The following is a 24,441-nucleotide window of genomic DNA, read 5'->3' as shown; positions in this document are numbered from 1 at the left end:
AGTTACAACCTCCCGAACGTCTGAATCTTAAGTTATCCAAGAACAAAGGTGAGCACAGATGCCAAACAGCATCAGAGAAACATTGATTTGTAACCTGAAACTGCTTTATTAGGTGTTTATACTGGTTTTAATCACCTGTTCTGTTTGTTTTTGAGAGAAAGAGACCTCTGTGGATAATACAGCCCCTGTCAAAACCATCCTGAACAATAGACACTGAAAGAAATCTAACAAGGAGAACAAGGAGAAGCTTCAGCCGGTTGCAATAAGCAATCCTCATGGCAAGAAGCCACTAAATCCCCCTTAATTTTACACAGTGGACCTTCAAGTAAAAAATTTTGAGGTACTTGTACTTCACTTAAGTATTTCTATTTTCTGCTACTTTATACATTTACTTAATCACAATTCAGGGACAAATGTTGTACTTTTTACTTTACTACATTTATTTACTAACTGAGATGCAATATGATGTGGTATAAATGTTGCATGACAACCTGTGTTGTACTGCTGAGAAGAATATGAATGTCCTTTTCTTTTCCCTTATTTTTATTGGCTTTTAATTTTGAATGTTGTTTGTACATTTGTAATGCACTTTTTGTTCAAATGCTGAAAAAGCAATAAAAAGTTTAATCATAAAAATCTGGCCTGTCTGCATTATTACTACTTTTTTACTTTCACTTTAAGATTTCAGATTTGAATGCAGGACTTTTACGTGAGTATTCCTACACTGTGGTAATGCTACTTTTACTAGAGTACAAAACATGTGAGTACTTTTCTACCTCTGTTGAAAACTTAAGCCAATTAATATTCAAGATGAAATGTTGTGATTGGCTCCAGCACAGTCTGACGTCACATGCAGCTCCAGAGTGAAAAAAATAATCCCCCGTGCTGCTCAGACCGGGTCTGTCTCCGCTCCCTGAAAAACGCTGTAAAGTTTTGTCAGTGACGAATAAACTCATGAAAGAAACCGGGCGACGGATAGTTTCAAAGCTGGACTTGTGCGGCGTTTGGCTTTTTCACTGTAGTTGTGTTTTTTAGAGACTTTAAACTGGTTGGTTTGTTACGCGAAGTCGCCGGGATTTCCTCTCATCTCGAAGTTCCCAAGATGAACTTCGGTCCGGTGGTCGGAAAACTTTCTGTAAGTAAAAACGACAATAACCCCCTGAATACTAACTTGTATGAATTTGTATCACTTTCTTTGATTAACAGCCACTCATGCTATCTTTATTTAAGTGCTTAAAGTATGCGTTTAACTTTGGATAGCTTCTTATGTGAAACGCGCTCGCGGCGGGACAGTTACATTATTTAGCCACTAATACAAATAACATGATGATACAAAATGTCGCCAGGACGTCAGCAGATGTTTAAAAACATCAAATACCCACTGTCTCATAAAGCTGAAGCTTAAGCCAGACAAACTTAGAGTCTTTTGTGAAGCTGTGCTGTTAATATGGAAGCAGAAATCACTGCCAGGCCTGTGAACTTGTTGGAGAAGATGAAACAAGCCCGTTCATTGTCCCGCAAGAGCTCACATACACAGGAAGCAACACTGTGTTTGTTGTTGTTATTGATTAAAGTGTTTATTTCTGCCCTGATTAACTCATCTGATGGCTCTTGTGTCTGTGCTCGATGGTGTACATGTGCTGTATCATTCACTCAGTCTCCCCAGCCTCAATATTACAGCCACCATCTGTGTTGGACATCATGTGGTCATATTGTTCAGACATTCAGCATATGATGGCTCTTGGTCTGTCACAGCGGATGTAGCTGGCCCTATAGGCGCTATTAATAAGTACACTGCAGCTATGGCAGGCTGTGTGAGTGCACTTTTGCACAAGCGAACTTTAAATCAAATTGCGTAAAGAAGTGTGTGTTGAGAGGCACAGGGATTTTTTAGTAACATGTCTGAAGCTGTAATCACGTTGACCTCAGAAAAGCCAAGAATTCACCTTGCCAGTTAGTCAATTAAAGCTACAAAGTTCTCCCAACAGATTTTCCAGTTAAGTTTATTCCACTCTTAGAACCTCACAGAGACGTCTTTTCATTCCTCTGCTGTTGTTTTTTCCATCTGTGCAGCACCAAAGCTTGACACTACTGTGTGCTGACTGTGAGGCCTTCAACTGTAGCCAATTCATTAAAGGTTCTTTGGATTCATCCAAAATATGTGCAGTGTGTGTGGGACACTAGAAGGGTCCCTTCAAACATTTTAGTGGTTTACGTTGCAGTATAAGATAGGAAATGGAAAATGAATCACCGTTCCTAATGACAGAACAAATTAAGGCTTGGCTTTTTTTTGTGGTTGATCAGGGCAACAGTGTTAGTCATTAAACTGCAATGTTGTGGCATTTCATCACAGATGCCTTCTGTAGCTCTGCTCACTGTAAATGTAGTCACTAAAGTAAATGTAACATCTGCTGATGTGCCTGGAGCTTTAATGTTTGTTTTCTGCGTTGTCTGATCTGTGTTTTAAGTCATGCAGTGTTCCATTACTGAAATCAGATTTACTTCTCCGGGTGGCAAAGTCAATGTTTATCTCTTCTGTAAACCACGGTACATTCTGGAGGCCTCGCCAGCAGGCCTTGTTGCTAAGGGACTATGGGGAAACTTCACCCCCTCCCCTCCACCCTCCACCCCGATTCCTCCCTCTCCCTAATCCCCCTCCACCCCCCACACCCCTTCAAATTGCCCGAGTGTACGTGCCTGGCCGTCCAGTAAACTTCCTGTCTAGAGTACACAGATATGCTGATATTAGTGGCATCAATTTACTTCTGAGAATTGTCATGCCCATGCAAATGTACACTAGATTGTTATCGCTGATTGCTTACTGTATGTCTGGGTGTTGGTTCACACAGGAAATATCCCTCCATGTCTCTGTGGACAACACAGACAAGGGCAGGACTGACATCTGGGACAAGTGGAGGCCAAACTGTGTCACTGGGGACTAAGCAGTGGTCAACAAATTGGCCACTCTAGAGTCATACTCTTACTGTTGCTTATTGCTGCTTTGCTTAGTGACCATGTGAACAGTTATACCCAAGCCTGTGGCTTAGAGAGGTTATATGGACACTGAATGATGCAACGTGGTGCAACCAACTCACTGTCATATACCAGGTGGTTTTGCGCCTTTTTATGTTTGCCTGCCACAGTTTCCTGTCAGGTATTAAATCTCAAGAGTGGACATTAGCGACTTTGTATCGGCTCAGTGGTTCGATGTTTTCTGAAGGAGCCTGTTGCTGTTGTTGTTGTTGGCGGCATCGTGAATCACTCTCCATGTATCAAAGACCTGCTGAGTCATTTAGGGAGTGCCACCTGTTCAGGTGCGTCCCACTCATGTAATGCATACCAACAGAGGCAAGTCAGAGCTCACACATGAATGGTCCCGCTCTGAGATAAGTGGGGAGAATTTACTGTGTGTCAAACATCACTAGATAAACAGATTAACGTCACCTAGCTCCAATCTGATGTGTTTTTTAGATCCAAATAGCAACAGATTCCATCACAGACAGTGTAAGAAGTACTCTGAGGTGCAGTACTCTCATACATAACTCTCCCATGTGTGCAGAAGTCATCTGATGGGTCAAATCACATGAGTTAGAGGTTTACTCTTCACTTTGAGGACAATATAATAGGAATGGACACTGTTTGCCAAAGGGTGCAAAGGTTTTTATATTCTTGGCACTTTTTTTCCCTTTTTCCACTTCTCTATTTTTATTTTACCTTTTTTACAATGTTTAAAGATGGAAGTGTAATGCTCATTGGAGAGCATACTTTTCCATGTTAGAAGGTAGTGGCTTTTTTGTCATCTGTGTGCAAATATAAAGAGGTGTATTTTATGTCAGTGTAATACATATTTGAAAACATTCTATTCATTTGTCATTTAAATAAGAGGAAAATCATAAAGTAGTAGGAAATCACTATTACAAAACTCCTATGTTTTCCTCCCCAAATGCCACTAAAGCAAATGTTGGCGTTTCAGTAGAGCTGACCCAATAAGTCAGTTGCTCTTTAGCTATATTGTTAATCAAGTAGTCATTTCTGTATTTTTTAAGCTTAAATGCCAACTATTCTCTTGTCACTGTTGCTCCAGCGTGATAGTTTGTTGTTTTCCCTAAATCCTAAATTATTATAAACTTAATATCTTTGGGTTTTGGACAGTTGGTTGGAGAAAAGAACATCTTGCAGACATCCTATTGGGTTTTGAGAAAGTGTGATTAATATTTTCATCTTTTGGACCTTTAATAGACTCAAATGGCAGATTAATCTCCAATGGGAATAATAGTTAGTTGCAGCACTATTAATACTTATTCAAAGATTCTGTGATTCTGTCCGTACTGCATTTGATCCAGAGAAAACCATTAACTAAATGGAAATCACCTTTAAAGTGCTGTCACGTTTCGTAACAGCAAATGTTGGCAGTGATGAATTAGTCAGCTGACTACAACAAAAAAGTCAGCTATTTTAGTATTTGATTCATGGATTAAATAACTTTCAAAAAATGCCGGTCATTTCGGAGTTCTAACTTCTAAATTGTGAAGATTTGCCACTTCTCTTTGTTTTATGTGATCATAAACTGAACATCTTTGGACTTATGGCAGTTGGTTGAACAAAACAAGCAATTTGAAGCATGTTTTTAGTGCTTTTAGACAAGTTGTAGACCTAACAATTAGCAGTGGCAAAGAAAACATATCCTTTTCTACATTAAAATTCACATTTTTGGGTGGGTGGATAGCATACAGTGATGTAATGATGTATTTGTGAATATCTGCACAGATCCATGAGGCAAAAGTGATAACATTAAACATTTTTAGTTAGATATTTCTCTATCTAATGTTACAGGCAGAAAAGCGATCAGGCATAGGAGTATTGTTTGAAGTATTTCAACAAAATAAATTAAATGAATGTGCAGTGATATGTAAAACTAAACGTATCAGTGCTAATCTCTACAGTCTGTGTAGCACAGAAGTAGGCTTACCCTAACTCCTACCTGCATTTTTGCTAGGGTGTTCATTGTTGTTCCTTGTTCACTTATTAGATTTCTTTAAGTATTTGATAATAATTTAATGCAAGTACTCGAAATTGCATAAAATGCACATCCTTACTGACAATCAATTGATAAACGGCAAAGGTGACCAGCTGATTAACTGATAATGAAAATAATTTAGTTACATCCTCAATAAGCTGAAAATATTGCAAGACGTTATTTTTATCATTATTGATTTATCTGCCGATTATTATCCCAATTAATCAGTTTATCATTCAGTCCATGGTAGTAAAAAAATACTGAAAAAAGCTATTAAAAAAAATCAATGTACTATAAAAGAGAACCTTAAAAAAAAGAATAGCAATATACACATTTGAGACGTAGCAGTCTGTGAAGTTTTGGTATTTTTGCTTTAAAAAAACGAGTATTAATCGATTATTGAAATAATTGGTGATTAATGTTCTGAAGATTGACAAGTCGATTAGTTGTTTTAGCTCTACACTAAAGGTACAGTAAACATTAAGCGGCATTTCAGATATTTGATGTAATAAAAACCCAGAGTGGCTTAAGGTTTGCCTCAGTGCTTTATCCTCTGACTTCCTGCTCTCCTGGATGAATGAGCAGATTATAACAAAAGTTTAGAGTCTTTAAGCAAACTCAACCTTTGTCCAGAGAATGGACTTCTGTTTACAAAGACATAAATCCAACATAAATTCCAGCTATTGATGGTCACTTAAGGGCTTGTTGACGTGCTACACCGGCCACATATTCTGCATTTTTGCTGTGATGTGTTTATAAAGAAGACTATAAACTGCTAGCACTTCATGGACTTTTTTCCTTTTAACACAAAGACAAGCTTTAATGGAGCTAATGTGATTGTCTCTAGAGCGAGGTGATGGATTCCTGCACATTCTTTAATCTATTAGTCATCCTTTCTTGCTCTTTTCATTCTCACCCTCCTGGGGTTGTCTTATGAGTCGCTGCTCAGCTTCTCTGTGAAGGGCCTAATCAGAATTTGAAATGGCTAAGTTAATAGCCCCACTGCTCACAGATCTCTAAATTCAATTTGTGGATGGACGTTCAAATTCAATGTCCCTGAATAACATGCTGTATGACTCAGAATGATGTTCTGTTCATGTGTGAGCTCAGCAGCCAACCCTTAGAAACCACACTGGAGACCGACTCAACCTCACAACACAAACAAATGGAACATGTGTCACACTGCACCTGCTTACAACTTTTGAAACCTTCGAACTTTCTGCAGCCCTCTCTCTTTCAGTCATCAAAACAATAGGCCCATTTTATGTGGTCAACAGTAACGTCAGAGTGTCAGTCATTTCACCACCTTGTGGTTTTACATTAACTGCCAGGAAATTCATTATAACTGTCGTCATCACAGATTATTTTTGTCTTTACATTTTTTTTCTTCTCTGATACGAAGGTGAATGTCACCTAACCTGCTCGTGACACACTGTCACTGTTGTCTAATCAGTGAAGCATACCTCCTGAGGAAACTCAAGAATTTGTGTCGTGGAGCTGCAGCTTCCCTGAGTTATAAATATCCAGCCTAGCGGATATGTTGTGGGTCCAATCGGGTGCTGGGCCTGCTCTGAGGCAGGCTGCTGAGGAGGGAACAGTTTGGAGCTGAACCCTGCATGAAGCCTCTGTATTGTCTTGAGCTTCCTGTGCTCCCTGAGAGGAGGGGGCTGCCGCTTTTCACACGCTCCCACACATACACTGTATGAGTGCTTGATATTGTGTGTGTGTGTGTGTGTGTGTGTGTGCAATTTTTGTGACTTAACAATGGTTTTCACACTATGAGCACTTTCTTCCCTAACTGCTACAAATTGACATGGGAGTCATTCTCTTCTTTTTTCTATCATTTGGCTTTATAATGATGAATGTCTCCGAGCTTGGCTGAACTTGGATTTATTTACAGGGCCGTAGCATGTGTCAGACTCCTTTCTCTTGACATAAGCTGAGTTGTACATGTCTTCAGACAGGATGCCAGTGTAATTCATCACTCTTGGAAAAGTCAGTCATGGTCCCCCCCCCCCCCATCTTCAGGGAATGCCAGGCTTCATCTGTGAAGCAGAGAGCTTTCACTGTCCTGTCAAGGTCAGCCTCGAGGGATTAAAATTGTACATTACACAAACAGTTACTGAGAACACTGTAGAGTATAGTGCAGTGTTGTTTAAATTAGATTTAGGTTTAAAAAAAACAAAACAATGCCAAACTAATATCAGACGTAAGTTTTACTGATACACTAATGATATTACGGAAGACATCCGTTACAAGACAGTGTTCCTGTTCTGTCTGGTATTTTGCTGTTAATCTCATGTTCAGATTCTACTTCATCTGTTGCATTCCTTTTGGGTCAAAGAGCCATCTGAATACAACATGACAGTATAAATAAAGACTTATTCATGCAATTAGACAAGACAACTGAGCAGTTATGGGTAGGTAATGGTGAATACCATAAAATATCAGCCTTTGTTAATTTCTGGTTTTGAATCAGTCAAGCACAAAGCCAATATTTAACTGCACAGAGCACAAATGATTAGTCAGAACAGAAAAACAATCAACTATTTGCATGATCAATGAATTGTTATAGCCATTTTTTTAGCCAAAAAACATTCTCTGGTTTGTCCTTCTTAAATGAGGGGGTTTAGTTTGATAGAAATTGGACCTATTGTGCAACACATCAGCTTTCTCTTGTTTAATTGACAAAGAGACAGAATGATCACTGAGGATATGATTGGTACAATGTTTAAACTCTCACACAAGTTGTGTCTTAACACTGCAGCTGTAAGGCAGATCGCGTCACTTCTGCTGTTACGAGATGCGGTGGATGTTTCTCCTTCCTGTGGATGTGGGAGGCCATGGTGTTTTATAAAGATTGAGCTGTGGTAAAGTCAGGGGAAGACACATGCCGTTGACATTTGAACTGAAGTAAGTGCTTCATATTTAAGTCACTTATGATGTGTTACAATGAACAGCTGTGGCAGAAAACATGTTTGTTCCATCCTCCAGGCAGTGATGTGCTGGAGTATTTAAATATCATCTGTTGTAATTAATAAATAAATATAGTAGTAATGGTTGATAATTAGCGTTAGTTTGACCATTCAGCTCCTGACCATCAATAATCCGATGAACTGATGAAGTTTTGTCAAATAAACGAAACATCATGCAGTTGAGGTTACACTCCAAAACTGAATTGAATAAACTACAAAGTGACATCTTTTTAATGGTTTCCTATGGAGTAAGCTGAAAAAAGTCATCTGAATGCATTAAAATGCTGTTTGTATTATGAGTGACATAAAGTGATATTTGTAACATAATATTATCAGCACTTAAAAGATGCATAGTGATATTTAAAGTATTACCTTTTTAAGAGGTATTTTCCTCTATCTCATAATGTCGAAGTATGGATGTACTATACCGTAACTGCCATAAATGTCCCGCATTTGATTAAAAAAAAGAATTGGCTAATAAGAAAAGCATGATATGGAGAGTCAGGTCTTTCTCGGCATACAGAAGTATAATGAGGTACATCATGTCTTATCACTTGGCTATGATTGAAATCATCTGTCCAATATGAAATAAGCCCCCTGCCCCCCTCGCTTTATATGTATGTGTGTTGTGTTGAGTGTGTGCAAGAGTTCACTGCATTTTCTGTTTCTCTCCATTTTTTTTTTATATAATGGAGCTCACTGTAATTCCCTCAGGGATATGGAGTGATCATAGCCCTCTAAATGGCCCATTGATAACCCAGGTCAGCTGAAAGGATGTCCTGTCATTTAGTCACAAATGCATTCTCAGTGTACATGGCATGTGTAGTGTTTGTGCCAAGGCAATTTGGAAGAACCCAGAGTGTTTAGAGGATGTGGAGGAGAGCTACTGTTGTCAGATAAACAGACTGTCCCTCATTATTTTATTGTAACTTTTATTAGTTTAATTACGTCCACACAAGCACAGTACTAACCCGTCATACATACAGACTGAAAGCATGACAATAGGACGCTGTTGTACCAAATAATCTGCAGCCAAGCCCACTCATTGTACAGAGGATAGAGAGGACTGTGAAGTGGACTGAACCACTTCAGCCGGGGGTTGGAGAGTTTCCAGGGATTGTGGGTTTGGAGGGCTTTCGACACTGAGGTTATGGTCACTCTAGTCTTCCTCCTCGCTTGGTTCTAGAGGTAAAACTAAGCCACATAGTGGTTGCCCGTAGTGTTTATGTATACAGTGCATTTATGCCAATGTAGTTTAGCAGCCTAAGGACATTAATTTGGACACATGTTGATGGCGTTTTTCTTGTCTGCATGCAGGCTGAGTTTGAGAAATACCACACAGCGGGATTCCCTCAGACTTACGCAACTGGGTTTATTACAAAATAAAATAGCTGGATGGAGATTGTTTTTGATTCTCACATTTGCACACAGAGAAGTGATTATGACTCTTGCCATCCTATAAAGCTGTCCCTCTTAAAACCATTCTCAGTAGCAAATTCTGTTGTTTGTCCTCAGTCTCTTTAGAGCTGAAACAATCCGTAACGGGTTCGTTGCTTGACAGAATTAGTAATCGTCAATTATTTTTATTATCTATTTAAGTCAAAAAGTCAAACATTATCAGGTTGAGCTTCTTTAATTTGAGGATTTACAGCTTTTATCCTTATTATATCATAATCCTTTTTACACAGGCCCTTCTTTACGTCAGCTTAGCTTTTTTTATACAGAGCCAAATAATGCAGGCATCATGCTGCCCCAGTGTGTGATTTCAGATAGCATGCCGGCATTCCGGAAGCTAAAGAGGTGTGATGTGTTACACAACAGCGTCAGCTTCCAGTGTGACATACGTGTCAGGGCAGCGCTTTCTAAACAGTAACAATGGCATTACATGGCAGTAACAATCATGTCTGTATCAGTAGCAACCATTCTCAGTATGAATGGCTGCTGTTTGTTCTTCATCTATTTAGAGTTGCAACAATTAGTCAAGTAGTTGATTAGTTGCTCCACAGAAAATTAATCAATTACTTTGATACTTGATAAAAGTAAAAAATAGCTAAATGTTACCTGCAAAATTTGCTTCTTTTTTTCTGTTTTATATCATTGTAAACTGAATATCTTTGGACTGTTGGTTGGAGAAAAGAGCTTCTTGCAGATGTCGCCTTGGGCTCTGGAAAATTGTGATATGACACTTATCCATGAATTAATTAGCAGATTAATGAATAATAAAAATAATAGGAGATGCATCTCTACTTCTCTTGTATAAAATGAGATTGGATCTTCTGTGCAGCCAACTTGTCAACTGCTGAGCATAGCAGGTCAGCCACTGAGGACGGCTGCACCTGGGAGTGTTTTGAGTCCAAGGTCCTGGAATGAACAAAGACTGGAAATGATGTCATCTCTATGCTGTCTACTTCACTGTCAAAGAGACACCTGAGTTTGAACTTTTGACTGGCCGTCGTGAATTATTAGCTTCTTACGGCTGGATAAATATATTTTTGGACTTTAAGCACAATTTCACATTCTACTTGTGCTTTGTAGAAGTGTAGGGTTACCTTCAGACAGCTCATTCTTTCCCAGTTGTCTTTTTTCCCATCTTTTCTTTCCACTGTGTTGTCGCGCACATGTGCTTATAAGCAGATTTTTCTCTTTTGCCTTTTCACACGGCCTTCCACTTACTCTTTCCCCAAGTCCATGTCTCTCTACATCCCCCACCCTGCAGTCATACACATAGTGTATTCAAGTCTAAAGACTCACCCTGTGTCATGCAAGCTGTTAGTCCCCCCCCACCCTTCTCATTTTATCTCCCTCCTCTTTCCTTCTCTCTTCTGCCCCCCCTTCCCCAGAATGTTTGGATAGATCTAAATGGTGTGATTGTGACTGCTCTGCCGGCCGTCTGCCCCTCCACGTCTGCCTCTCAGCGTCTTTGGAAAGTCTGACGTGAGCAGAGGGAGAGGAAGAAGGGAAAAGGCAGAGAGAGGGAGAGAGGGAGAGGGGAAAGTTCTTTTGAACAACAAGGCATGGCGGCCCTCCAGAGAGCCAAGGCTAGCGTCAGGAGTCAGTCTCAGCTCCAGCCTGTCCCTCTTTCTCTACCTCTGTTTATCTATTCTCAGTCTTTATTCCTCTCATTCTCCCACACTGTCTTTTTAGACAACCTATTCCCTGCAGAACATCCCTTCTTCAACTTGCTGTCTACAGTTTCTCACTTTGAATCGACCCTCCTCCTCCTCTTGCTCCCTCTCAACTCGGCCCTCTCCACCCTAACCTGTTTCTTTCTCTCCTGGTCGAGTGAGGTGGAGGTGGACGGGGGGGGTTGGTTGCACACAGGAGAGACAAAACCTCCAAATCTAGGCCTCTCATTTACCCAGGAGGTGTCGCATTGCGTTTGAGGCGCTTCATGGCGGTGTCACATGTCGTGGCATTCAAAGAGCCGGGGTTTAAGAATGTGGGTCATTTGAAGTAGAGGCACTAAAGTGTGTTGTTTGCCAATGAATGGGGCCTTCTCACATTGACATGGTGAAAAGTGTGTGAATAAACACCAGCGCCTGGGGGCCGCACTAAAGTGTTCGGCTGTATTCTTCTCAGTACCCCACCTATACAAGCCTGTTATTATCTAGCACATGAATAGATTTCTGGAATCACATTTGATATGGGCACTGTGCTAGGGTTAGCCGAGATACCTTATCAAACCTTTTCTCCTACACCCACAGTAGAGGAAACAGAGTCTCTGCTTTTTAAACCTCTCCTCCAAGAAAACCAGATCATGGAGTAATTAAGTTTGGTTGCCTGTTGCGCTGCGTGCAGTTATTGTATACCTCTGTATCCTGCACACACAGGGTTGTTTTGCCTCTAGATCTGACCAGCTGGATGGCTCCCGTAATTGCTTTCCCACGGCAGATGTTCAGATCAGATGGTTCAAATTAAGTTGTAGATTGCTCACACAAGGTTTCCTATGAAGATAGACTCTCCTCTTTACTGTTCTCCATCTAATGAGTTTAAGTGGGTGAGTTTATACTATTACTATTGATACACAAAAGTAATACCTTTTTTTGTCTTACCCCCCCTATCTTTCTCTCCCTGACCTTGATGATTCAGGTGTTTGTGGCAACGCTCCTCATCGGGCTGGTTTGTCACGCAGCAGAACCTCCAGCATCTCAGTGGTCCAGCGACGAAAACAAGAACCTCACCCTTCGACGACACAGGACATGTGTCGAGAACGAGCAGTACCTCCACAAGGGACTCTGCTGCCTCAATTGCCAGGCTGGTAAGGAGAATCGCATTAAGAAAAATATACAGCCAACCATACGAGGAATGTTGGCCTGCTGCGACATTTAAGCCTGAATTTCCCCCTGATCAGCAAATTGAATTGTTTCCTGATTTATCTCTGTCTTCTATTATAACGAAGCGAGAGCCAATATTTGGAATGACATTCTGTGTGAAAAAAATGAGTCAAATGTCAAACCCATAACCTAAACTGTGTCCCAAATGAGTTTTGCAAATTGTCTCTGCCTGGTCTGGAAAGAATGCGTGATGGCCAGGAGCAGAGGACAAACTGCTCCAACTCAGCAGATCAGAGAGAAGCATAAAGTAAGGGGGAAAAGTGCAGAATATGTAATAGAGGTTATTTTTAAGTCCCACATAGTTAAAAGTACCATCCATATTATGTAAAGAATTTGGTAACACTGTTAACTTTTTTTAGCACAGAACATATTTAGCCAAGATGCAATTATTCCATGCGGCTGCTAGCTGATTGAATTATTTCATTTGCCCTTCTGAATTCTAAGAAATAATTGTATTTGATCAACTCTTGGTTGTGGTTTGGTTCACATTCACTTTAACTTCATCAACTAATGTCTTTTTTCTAAAACACATGCCTCTTCATCAAATTATATGCGCACAGACAAGTAGAAGCCTAAGTAAATAAAACCTTAAAGGAATGCTTCATCCACAAAATAACTATTGGCAAATCAATTAGTCATGCCGTGTTACCTTGAATTCATGAAGAAAACTTTGTTTCAAACATATGTATTGATTAATTGATTGTTTGGGGACCACATTTGACAAGAGCAAAACTATATCAAAACATCTGTTTATACCCTCTCTTACAACTCATGCAGTATAATCCAAGTCTCATTCATCCAGTTGTATGCTCAGTACCTCCCAAACACATGGTCTTTGGCTCAAACCTTATGATTTAAAACTGTACTGAAAGTGAAACTTATCTGTGCTCTCTTCAAAGCCAGACTCTAATACTAATGGGGTTTTTTTTTGTGGAAACTATTTGGGAAGTCCTGTGCGTACGACTGGATAAACTAGACTCGTTATATACAGCACGAGTTGTTTGAGAATTTGGAAACAGGATCCCAATCAATTAGTAACTCAATATATTTGCTGTTTTCCATGAAGGCATGCGAGAAAAACAAAGTTTTCTTCAAAGTTCAAGGTAACACGGCATAACTAATTGATAAATGAATGGTCATGTTGCGGGTGAAATATTCCTTTAATGTTACTTTTATCCTGTTGTGTGTGTTAGTTTGACCGAGAGGACCTTGAAGCCTACAAACCGAGAGACACTTCAGCAGGAGCTCTTGCAAATCACTTGATTTCTTATAACTGAAATCTCCTTTTACAGTAACAATGGCAATGAGGCCTTTAGAAAATCTGCAGTATGCAGACAGATGAAGACAAAAGGTTAAAGTTAATTACAACAGAACATCACTGCTTGGTTGTGGCTTGCAGAAAAATATTTGTGTCTCTTGGGTTCTACCATTTTCCCGTTATTTTGATTCTGTTTTTTTGCATTCTTGCCAGTTTTTACCACATACTTAAAAACCTCTGTGACCACTTAATGGTATGAAATGTTAGCTTCTTTTTGTCAGCATGAGCTTTTATATAACCAGGCTAATGCTTTTTTTCCCTGAATGCACATTGGATATCAGATTTACCCACACTGAACTTGAGCTAAAACAAACTGTATTACCACTGAAACAACCTCAATACTAATACTTTATTTACTTGATACTTGGTGTCTTTGCCCACTGTTACATTTTTCCCATTCTCTACTGTGTCCAGAGCTATAACTTAAGGGTGTTAAATCCTTGGGATGGAAAAAAAATATATTTTGGGATGGTTAAAGCGCTGAAGGTAGACCTTGGCTAAAAAATACAACTGTGATTAAACTATAACATTAATATCTTATGAAGTTGTCAATGTAGAATTACAAGAGAGTGCACAATTCAAGATTGCACAAGCCCTCTGTCACACACACTGATGTGCGCACACACAGCGGGAAGATGAGCGGCGACAATGACATCTGAAAGCAGTGTATCTGTCGCAGCTGATCTCTCTGTCTCTGTCTCTCTCATGTGGTTTCATGGCATGCGTGAACTGAGTATAAAAATTCTGAGCATGACGGTCGACCAGTGGAGAAAGTCAAATCACTGTGTAGCTAAGTGAATCGGTTCTTGTCCTTTTTCCAGTCCCCATGAAATGGGCACATTAGCTTCCAGGAAACCTGTCATCTCGTCTAACGCAGTGAATCACGTTCAAGTAAAGAAAACTCAAAAAGTCCCGTCCCTCTGCACTTTTATCAAATCAAACTGCCCTTCTCTTCTTTGCTGATATTCCGTTGGTTTACAGTACAGATGCACATAACACAGTGTGATCGCTGTGGTATGTCCTGTCCCAACATCCTACATCAACAGGAAATACACCACATTAAAGTCAAGATTCACAGATAGTTTAATCGCCTGTATTTTGTGTTTATTTGTCTTGAGTTGTTGTTTTATTGTTTGATTTGCAGGAACCTTTGTGCAGAAAGGATGTGAAAGAGACCAAGAACCTGGTACCTGTCTTCCCTGTGAGCATGGACAGACCTACACAGAGCACTCCAATGGGATGAACCGCTGTTTGCCCTGTACCCACTGCCGCTCAGGTAACCAGACTGTTCACATCTTGATGTGAATTTCACAATATCATCATTTTTATTGAGTCAGTGGGAAGAATTAATGATTTGTGTTGCCAAGTCAGCTTTGTTTAGTTGTCAATTGATTGTTTTCTTGGTTCAGTGATTAATGGTTTAAACTATAAAATGTCAGCACATAGCATCAAAATCGAGAATCAAGTTCCCAGAGCCTAAGTTGTTGTCATAAGTCATTTTTGTTCATACGAGTATCCATCCAAAACCCCAAATACTAAGACAAACTATATTTTGTGCAGAAAAAGACTTATTGATCAATCGATTATTAAAATTGTTGGTTACTACAATTGTGTAAAAGACAAATATGGATGACTGTAAAAGATATGTCTACTGCAATGGAGCGAGTGCCCTGTAAATATATATTTATGGACAGCTACAGTAACTACATCACATCAGGTTGAAGCAGGAAATAGCTTTGTCATAGCTGAACACTGAAAATAACTCCCAGGTTGTTTTGAAAAGAAACGAAGAATAAGAAATTAAATAACACATAACTGACTTGCCCTTTAATTCCAAAGTAGAGTCTCCAGTGTGTCAAAGATATATTGTTTGGGAAAGTTAATACCTTTTTGTCTGTGCCCCCGCCTTTCAGATCCACTCGTGAAAATGTGATCTTATGATGTTACACAGAGTAGCAGGGCGTGTCTTTGTTGTTTTGTTTCATGGGCTGAATGTGAGCATGTTACCCGTCTCAAGAGATTTGCTTGTGTGTCTGTCCTACCTGGCTGAACTGGGTGTGGCCGTGTCTCATTGTCTCCCACACTGGGCGTCTTTGTGTCCAATGAAAGGCTGGAGCTGCAGAAAAGAGACTACTGTTACATAGGATGTGTTTTGTGCTCATTCACTGCTGTTTAAAGATAGAGCTTTGTGTGCTTTGCTCTAGTTTTAATTTATTTACAACCATGTAATAATTGATAAGGACACAGCAAAGGAAATGTGAATCAAATTTTAAGAAGTTGTTCTTGGACCACTTGCACTTTCAATGAACTGTGCCGCTACACTTAGGAACCTCCTGTTGGGAAACACCTGAAATTGACAAGGCTGCAGTTTGATTTGATGAATCATTTATGATGCCAGGCAAAGCTTTCTTGAAGTTAAAGCCCTTGTTTCACATGTTGTCTCTCTAAAGCAAAGCCTTATGATAAATGATGTGGAGAGTATTTTACCTGTAAACATAGGCCTAATTTTGGTTTTCATTCAGAACATGTTATTATTCATATATGGTATTGTTCAGATTAAGTCAACTACATAAATTGCTCAGATTAGAAAGGAAGCACACAGAAGAAGCTATTCAAATTCAGACTGGGCCAAACAGACACTTCACTCTGATTTTGCTTCCCACCCCCAACACACAAATTTATACAAAGCACCTGCCAATTTAATAAGAATAACATAATCAAGAAATTATAGTATATTCCTCAAAACGCCAGCTGCTTGACTGGTAGCTGAGTATTTACTGCCACTGCCACTTCTGAATGTTTTTATTTTTAAATGGAGGTTTGTTCTCTGACTCAGATCTTATCTAAAGCTTTGTTGCTCTCCCCTGCATGTGTTACACTGAGCATAATTATGTAACAAAACTGGAAACCATGATTTGTCACAGTACCATTTGCTCTGTGCAATAGTACAACAGGCTCTATGTAGAATCTGTATCTAACACGACACAACGATTTTCAGTATATAAATGGGTTTCTTCAGCACAGCATGAAGGAAGCAGAAAATGCTGCCTTGTCAACGCTTTGTGAAATGGTTCCACTGGCAATTTAAACTAAAACACAACAACAACAACAACAACAACAACAACAACAACTCGATTTCTGGCTTTATAGAACTGATAAAATGGCAAACAAATGTGAAAACACGGAACAGATCAAGTCACAGAACAATGTCATCTCCATGGTCAAAGTCCATCTGTTTAACTACAACTTAACTCTGTGTGCAACTTATTATACACTCAGGCCTTTTTTAATTTTACAAGGAACATTTTTTTAAATCAGTAGGTTCATTGTGAGGAACTCAACAAAATTCAAACCATGGACACTTTAAAAGTTTTTTTTTTTTTTTGATGTGATATTTTCCACAGTTAATCAGCTGTTATTTTCAAATAACTGTGTGTTCTACAATCGCCAAGAGATGATAGTGTGCTGCACGTCTGAGTGTTTAACAGCTGTTCAATAAATGAGATGTCAGAGTGTCTACGCCCCGGCTTTAGAAATAAACAAAACGGCCCCAGAAGGAAATTGTTTTCTATTGGAAAATTGTCATTAAATTTTGATTGTTGTATTTCATGAAAAGTATAACAATCATACCCATTGTCCCAATAACTTGGCAGAAGTAGCAGTAAGGACCTTCTCTGGTAAACACTGTCGTGGTCACTGAGTGTTTGTGTATACAGCCAGTGCAGACACTAGCCAGCTCAAAAAACAAGAATGTTGACAAGAGGAAAAGGCAAGGAGGAGTTTTCCCATAACTTACGATATGTGCCAAAAGTAAACACTATGAGGTAGTTATGTAAATAGTCTCTTGCTTGCCTTTTGCAACTTATGAAAATATAAATGTCAGCCTACTATATTTTTTATACTTTAGTAAAAGACAACAAAAGCCCATGTGTCTATGCAAAGATTTGGAAATTCAAAAAACTAGATTAAGCACACTTTTAAACACCACATGAATCTGCTTGGTGACAAGTCCCCAGTCTGTGTATGTGTTTATGTCTGTACAATCCAGATTGTTGCTACGAGTCATCAAGTCACTCCTTATATAGTCTTGCATAGCATAAGTCACAGCTGTGACGTATACAGGCCCATTTAGGTCATTATGATCATTACATTGATAGTCACTTCTGGTTGATGACAGGACAGACCTTAAGAATTAAGATAGACCGAGAGAGGACAAACTCTGGAGTGTTTACTCTCACTTTACTTTAAGTCTTCCAGCTGGCTGCGACAAGTAAACTCAATTTAATATGCCATCACGTGTCAGAATCAGAATCTGATTTATCGGCAAAGTAATATGATAATACTCTTTATTTATAAAGCACTTTTCAAAATGCTTTACAAGTCAACAATTAAAACTCACAAGACATAAAAACAACAACTTTAAAAAGAATTGCTAAAAATACTTTGGTAAATAAAAACTGAGGAAACAAAAGACAGTATGTGTACACATACAAAGAATTTAACTCTGGTTTCTGTTACTCTCAATGTACATAAACCGAAATGACCTTAAACAAAGAACAAGAAAGCTAAAACCTAAACATTTAACTTCTATGTAAAGATATAAAAAAAAGTGTGTAATACAGAGTGCAAAGGGTGCTGAAGTTAATGTATGGACAGATGAAGACAGAATATCCCCCAATAAAATACACACTTTTTCTCAGCTCATCAACAGAGTGTTGCTGACGCTCCTCCCCAATTTCCTGATGAAGGTGTCAAAGTGTTTTTGCCCACAGATGACTAATTGTGGACTCTGTAACCCGGGCAAAGTTGTAACTCTCACCTGTGGAAAAGTTGACTAACGCATGTCATCATTTAGGTGGAAAGGGTCATAAAGTTTTGCTATAAATGAATATCTGAAAAGCTACTCCACAGAATTCTTTAAAACACTTAAAAAACACTTCATAACTTGCCACACAATGAGCTCAGTTGTCTGAATAAAATCATAGGAAAATCAGTTTGGAAGAAGATTAAGATAATAAGAGTGTGCTCGCATTTTGCAACCAAACCGGCCCAACACTTTTTCCTTAATTGGCGAGCATGGGCATCAAATTTCTGTGAAAGGTCATCCTGTGGAGGTGGACTGCTGAATTGTTATTAATTGTGATTGTATCTTAAAGGCAAGGGCTACTGTCTTTTATGGATCTCAATTTAATAAATGAACCATGCCAGATTCTTCATCCCTTGTTATCTTGTTAAAGTTTTATCTAAGAGAGAGACATAATTGGAAACCCAATTATCTAACTTAACTTTTTTTTGAGGGGTGGGGGCAAAAAATTACCACATAAATGCTGACGGCTCACAAATTAGCCAAGAAGTCCATCATGTTCTCTCTCTTTTAACACAGGTTATTATGAGTCTACTTGCTTCACAAAGTTACACCTCAACTTTATCACTTATTTTTAAGACTCCTGTCTGTTGATGTGTCATTCACTAAAACATCATTGTATGCCCTCATTGTTATATTTCACAAGCAAACAAACATCTGCCATGTCTTTCATCTTTCCCACAACTTCACTATCCACAGATGAGATTCAAACTGCACCCTGCACCACAACCACAGACACCAGGTGCCAGTGCAGACCAGGTACTTTCTGTGTCCCAGATCAGGCCTGTGAAGTCTGCAAACGCTGTGCCAAGTAAGTGTCATTTACTTCTTTCCTGGAGTAGTTTTCAGTTCTACTCATGAACCATATCCATATTTTCCTGAATGGATGTAATTCCTAAGGTTTGACAGAAAACCAGAATAAAAATCAGAATAAGAATAATACTTTTTTTTTTTTTTTTTTTTTTTACAACATTACAGGTGTAAATCAGGGGAGGAGGAGGTGAAGAAGTGCACTCCCTTTTCTAACACAGAGTGTCGAAAACGGGAAATGTCCCCTACTGAAACCTTCCCTGCCATCCCTACACCGACGCCTACTTCTCCTGCTGACATAGGTAACTTCAGTGATGCATGCAAACCCCTTCTGCTCAACATTGGAGGCTATTTTTAAACGTAACTGTACATCTTTACTGATTTATGTTTGATTTTTCCAGTTGGTCCAGTATGCATTTTCCTGGTCATCATCGTCATCATCATCATCATTGCACTGGCTGTATGGTGGTTTGTCATCAAGCATCGTTCATGTGAATTACCATGTGAGTTGTGTACTGTATCTTTGCAGTACTGTTTCCCTTGTGAAAGATGTATTCCTAATGCTGTTTATCTGTTTTAACAGGTTCAAAGAGCCACTGTGATTCCAGTGAAATTGTGAAGATTCCTATTGTAAGTTATTGTTTCATGTTTGATTTTTTCATGTTGTGTACCTTTTTAAAGGCTTTAGAATATTGGTTATTCCTGTGTGTTAGCAGTCACAATGAAGATAGATAATCTGTGCTACAATTTGTCACTGTTTTTGTCAGGACGAGAGTGGGGCCACAGCAGAGGAGAGACAGAATAATCAGAATGCAGGTCTGGAGGGAGAAGAATCCCGCCCAGAGTCACGGCCCCTGCTGCAGGAGACCCAGCCTGGGATGACCAAGGCCTCTCCTCCCCTCGAAGATGAGGACCGAGGACTAGGAGACAGTTTGCCCAACACCACAAGTTCATCTCAAACTAGCCTCTCAGCCCTGCCCACAGCAGCTTCCTCTGGCAACACCCCACACCAGAGCCCCACTGCCATCAGACTGCCCCCTGCAGACATGGTGAGGGAAAACTGGCAGGAGGAATTGAGATTTTAAAAAAGCATCAGACAGATCTCAAATTTGTGTTTTAATTCTGGTATTTAGTTTTGAATTTGAATCATCTGTGCCACTGTTCCTCATATTTGTATTTTATGTTGCAGGATGATCCTCTGCGACATCGATTGGTGCCACTACAAGGTATGATTCTGCAGTGGGAGGGAAAGAATTCCCTGCTGAGAGACCTTTTATGCCACTTGATTTGTGCTAAAATGCAGCTGTATACAGAAAGCAGCCCTTTTTTTGCAGTTCACATCATCCCACGGGATGTCAAATAAACAGGAACTCCTCAAGATCTCATATTATCTGCTTGATAGATTAATAATCTCATGAGAGTCAGGACATATCCAAGGCTTCAGGGGGAACATACTGTTTTTTTGGGTTTTTTTGCTGTTTGCTGTTTTTTTCTCATGCTAAATTAAACATGGCTTAACAGATTAGTATGATCCTCTGTAAAAATGCTAATGTATGTACCCCCTGAAGGAAAATGCACTGAAATGTCATGTTTGTTCCCACATAGGAAAGATATATATAAATATAAAGACTTTGTCCTAGCATTGATTCCCATGTGAGGTTTTTTTTTAAACATTTAACCTAGTTGGAAGTTAGTGTTAAGAATCCAGGTCCACTGCAAGCAAACACAAACTTCTTGAGCCCCTAAAATCCCAAAATATATATTTTGTGTGCACAAGTTAATTATCTTGTGGGGACATGTATGATTTTGTGCATAAAAGTTACCTTGTGAGAGCAAATATTACCATGTGGGAGCAAGTTATATCACCTTTGAGGACTTTAGGGGCTTCGTACCAACGGGTGTTATGACAAGATAAACATTAGATCCGGAGTTTCTGTGTCAGCAGCTAACATCGTGCCATTTTGTATCTCATAATCTAAATTGTATCTTTTTATCTTTTTTTAAGGGTCAGAAAAATCCCTCAAGAAGAGCTTTGATTTGTTCGACGAGTACCTGGATGTGCGGATCCACAACAAGTTTTTCAGATTGATTGGAGTCAGTGACAACAGCATTCGGATTGCAGAGAATGGCGCTCCTGGTGACAAAGTGTATGAACTGCTGAAGAGCTGGATGCAGCGGCAGGGACTGAAAGCCGACATTAACGACCTGTTGGACGCTTTGCTAAGTATGGACCAGCGACGCTCAGCTGAGTGCATCGCCTCTGCTGCCATGCAGAGAGGCTACTACAAGCACGCAGACACACCCTGAAAGCTGAAGTAACCGGGGGGGGACTGCGAATGAAGTAAACACAAAGTACTTAATGCAAGAAAAACTAAAAGCACACAGACACTGTCGGTGGACACCGTGTCTCACGAACAGGCTTACCTCTTTGTGGCTGAGCAGCCATGTATTCGAAAGCCAGTAGTTTTAAAAAGAAAAACACAAAAAGGGGAAGGCCGAGCCGCATTCAAACGAGCTCTGAAGATGTTGACTACTTGCCAAATGCGGGGTTGTGATTATGAAAATGAAGAAAAAGTTTTGTGGTCAAATTTAAGAACATTACCACCAAAGACAACCATGAATATGTGTTCAAGAGGAGAGCAGATGAACATGAAGGTGTCCGCTTCCACAGGGAGAAATGGCTGCATGTTTTAGGCTCTAATGAAGCAACATGCATCCAAATACTGAAAGCATAGATGTCTCCGGGCATGTGTCACTCATCTGGTCCCCTACCCAGATCAAACTACACTACCTGGAGACAAGGATATACACTGGTTTGTAGGAGTGGCATTAGCTATGTCACTAATACTGTGCCTCTTTGATGCACTGACCTCTGGCACATGTAGGATTTAAAACTACAGTCATGCTCTATTTGTTGTTTTGTAGATTTAGGCTTCTCTGAAACCACATGTAACAGTTTATGAACATTTTCCTGACTAGTGGTAGGAAAATATTGTCCATTTGTTATGAGGGTCAATGTGCAGCCATACTAATCTAAATGTTTTACCTCTTTAATGCCACTTGATCTAAATTTATTTAGCTATCATGATTTCATCGTGTTCATAGAACATAGTGATTAATAAAGATTTTGTACCATCAAGTAGGCATGGGACGATATGAAAATTTCAAGTCACAATTATCCTGAACATAATAAGTTGGATTCACCATATTATCCTAATAATGATCAAAATATGCTTAAAACTCTTAATATGGCACTAAAACATACTGGAATCACTTCACATTAATATGATAATTATATCCCAGAGAGGACCCACACATTTTTACTTAGTGAAAAATAATTTAAAAAAAACAGGCTTTTCAGCTATTTGGTATGGCATCGTATCTCTCGATATTAGATATGTTTGATTAAGATCTTTTGCGTTCTTTTGAGGTTGGTGCATATGCAGCCTGTTTCTGTAGTGTTTTTTTTATTGTTGGTTTCCCAGCAGGCTCTTTGGGTGCTGCTGGGCATAATATTTACGATGATCCTAATAATGGAAAGTCACCAATATCAATTTAATGGGTGTTTTTTATTGCAATCCGCAATAAAATCGTATATCGTCCCATCCCTACAATCACATCACATTGGAGATTTACTTTCAGTCTTTGTTGTCCAGTCTTTTATATGTTCAGTGTTATTATACACACACGACATTGTAGAAGAAATTTCACAAGCTGTTTCTGTTGGAACAACTGTTAATAGTATAGTCGAATGTTTCCGTAATGTTTCCATGTAGTATGGAGAACTTCAAAGGTCATTTTATTTATTGACATATTTATTGTAATGAATAATAATTAACTTTCATTATTTATACCATTACCAAAACAAACGTCCCTGGAAAAAAGGCACACACTATATTCGTGTTGTGTTTTGCTTCAGGGCTAAATGACTGACATCAAACATTTTCAAGGTATGGTTGAAACTTGTAGTGTTGAGTTAAACTCTATTCCTGCTCGCTGCACTGTGCTTAGTGTAGCACTCTGGTCCACACTGTCACTGTGTCAATGTTACGTGTGCCATTTTTTCCACAGGAGACCACAGTCAGCAGAGTGTGGAAGCTTTCATGATGCTAAATGCAGAATGGGTCACCTCAAATCGGAGCTGAGGTGACACCAGACTTAGAGGACTAACCTGATGAGTCGAAGCATTATAATGAAGCGACTGAATAAATAATCTGTCTGTACCCATCAGCGGTGACATGGGATACAGATCTGGATTGTGTTGTCTTGGTTAGACTCAGACAAGATGAAGGAAACCTTTTCTGGATTTAAAAAGAAGCTCAAATATATTTCCCTCATTCTGTCACATGTACATACAAATGTCCAGAGAGCATTAAAGCCTCACAAAGTGTTTATGTATATATGCAGCTCTATTAACAAACCAAAATGAATATAGTGAGGTATGAAGTTATGAAGAACAACAGACACAGCGACAAGAGTAGTTGGCTGTTGAAGTTGTGACATTTTAAACTAGATTTTGCCCATTTTTCTGCAGTCTCTAATGTATAAAGGAAAGAGTTACAGAGTTTTATATTATTGCTGAAGAGTGATGCTACAGTGCTGGCACTGCCATCTATTGACAGACAATGAAAATACAGCCGGCATCAATTTCTAGGGATCTCATACACCCCTCTCACTTTACATTCTCCCTTTGACATCTTTTAAACATTTCTCGACTCTCAGACTTTATTTCTTTGAAAATTCCTGTTAGCCTTTCCTGAAGTAGCGTAGCCGTGAATAGGCTCCAGTGCATGTTTTGTTCACTCTGTGGGAGTTCCTGTGAGTGTATGTCTTTCTTTTTTAAAAATAATTTCTGTGTTTTTACTTTTACATATTTCATTGCAAGTCCTAAGCTGTTCAATTAACTTCCTCTTACTTGTGTAAAAATGCTCTGTTCAGCAATTGCCGTTAAGCCATTTCTCCCTTAGTTATTGTTTGCTTGTCATGGATTTCAGATATAAATTATGCAAATATGAGCTGTTTTTATGTCAATTTCAAATAAATGTTTTGTACAGATTACCATTTTTGACTTCTGTGAAATTTCTGAAGACAAAAATAACACAAATTAACTTGTCTTACTGTTA

At 39.2% G+C, this 24,441-nt stretch overlaps 1 protein-coding gene across 1 annotated transcript; it reads left to right on the top strand.

The window, feature by feature from the left end:
• Positions 1–876: 876 nt before the first annotated feature.
• Positions 877–24,379, top strand: tnfrsfa (tumor necrosis factor receptor superfamily, member a). Its single transcript, XM_049603931.1, has 10 exons — positions 877–1,135; positions 12,082–12,250; positions 14,789–14,920; positions 19,208–19,319; positions 19,487–19,620; positions 19,720–19,821; positions 19,902–19,948; positions 20,086–20,367; positions 20,508–20,544; positions 21,324–24,379. Exons 1-10 carry the CDS (start codon positions 1,103–1,105, stop codon positions 21,623–21,625), a joined length of 1,350 nt encoding a protein of 449 aa, XP_049459888.1. The 5' UTR covers positions 877–1,102; the 3' UTR covers positions 21,626–24,379.
• Positions 24,380–24,441: the final 62 nt, after the last annotated feature.

Source organism: Epinephelus fuscoguttatus, linkage group LG18 (assembly GCF_011397635.1).
Source record: "Epinephelus fuscoguttatus linkage group LG18, E.fuscoguttatus.final_Chr_v1".
NCBI classification, from domain to species: domain Eukaryota; kingdom Metazoa; phylum Chordata; class Actinopteri; order Perciformes; family Serranidae; genus Epinephelus; species Epinephelus fuscoguttatus.
Note: the sequence above shows the minus strand (reverse complement) of the source record. Positions and strands in the feature narration are given on the sequence as shown.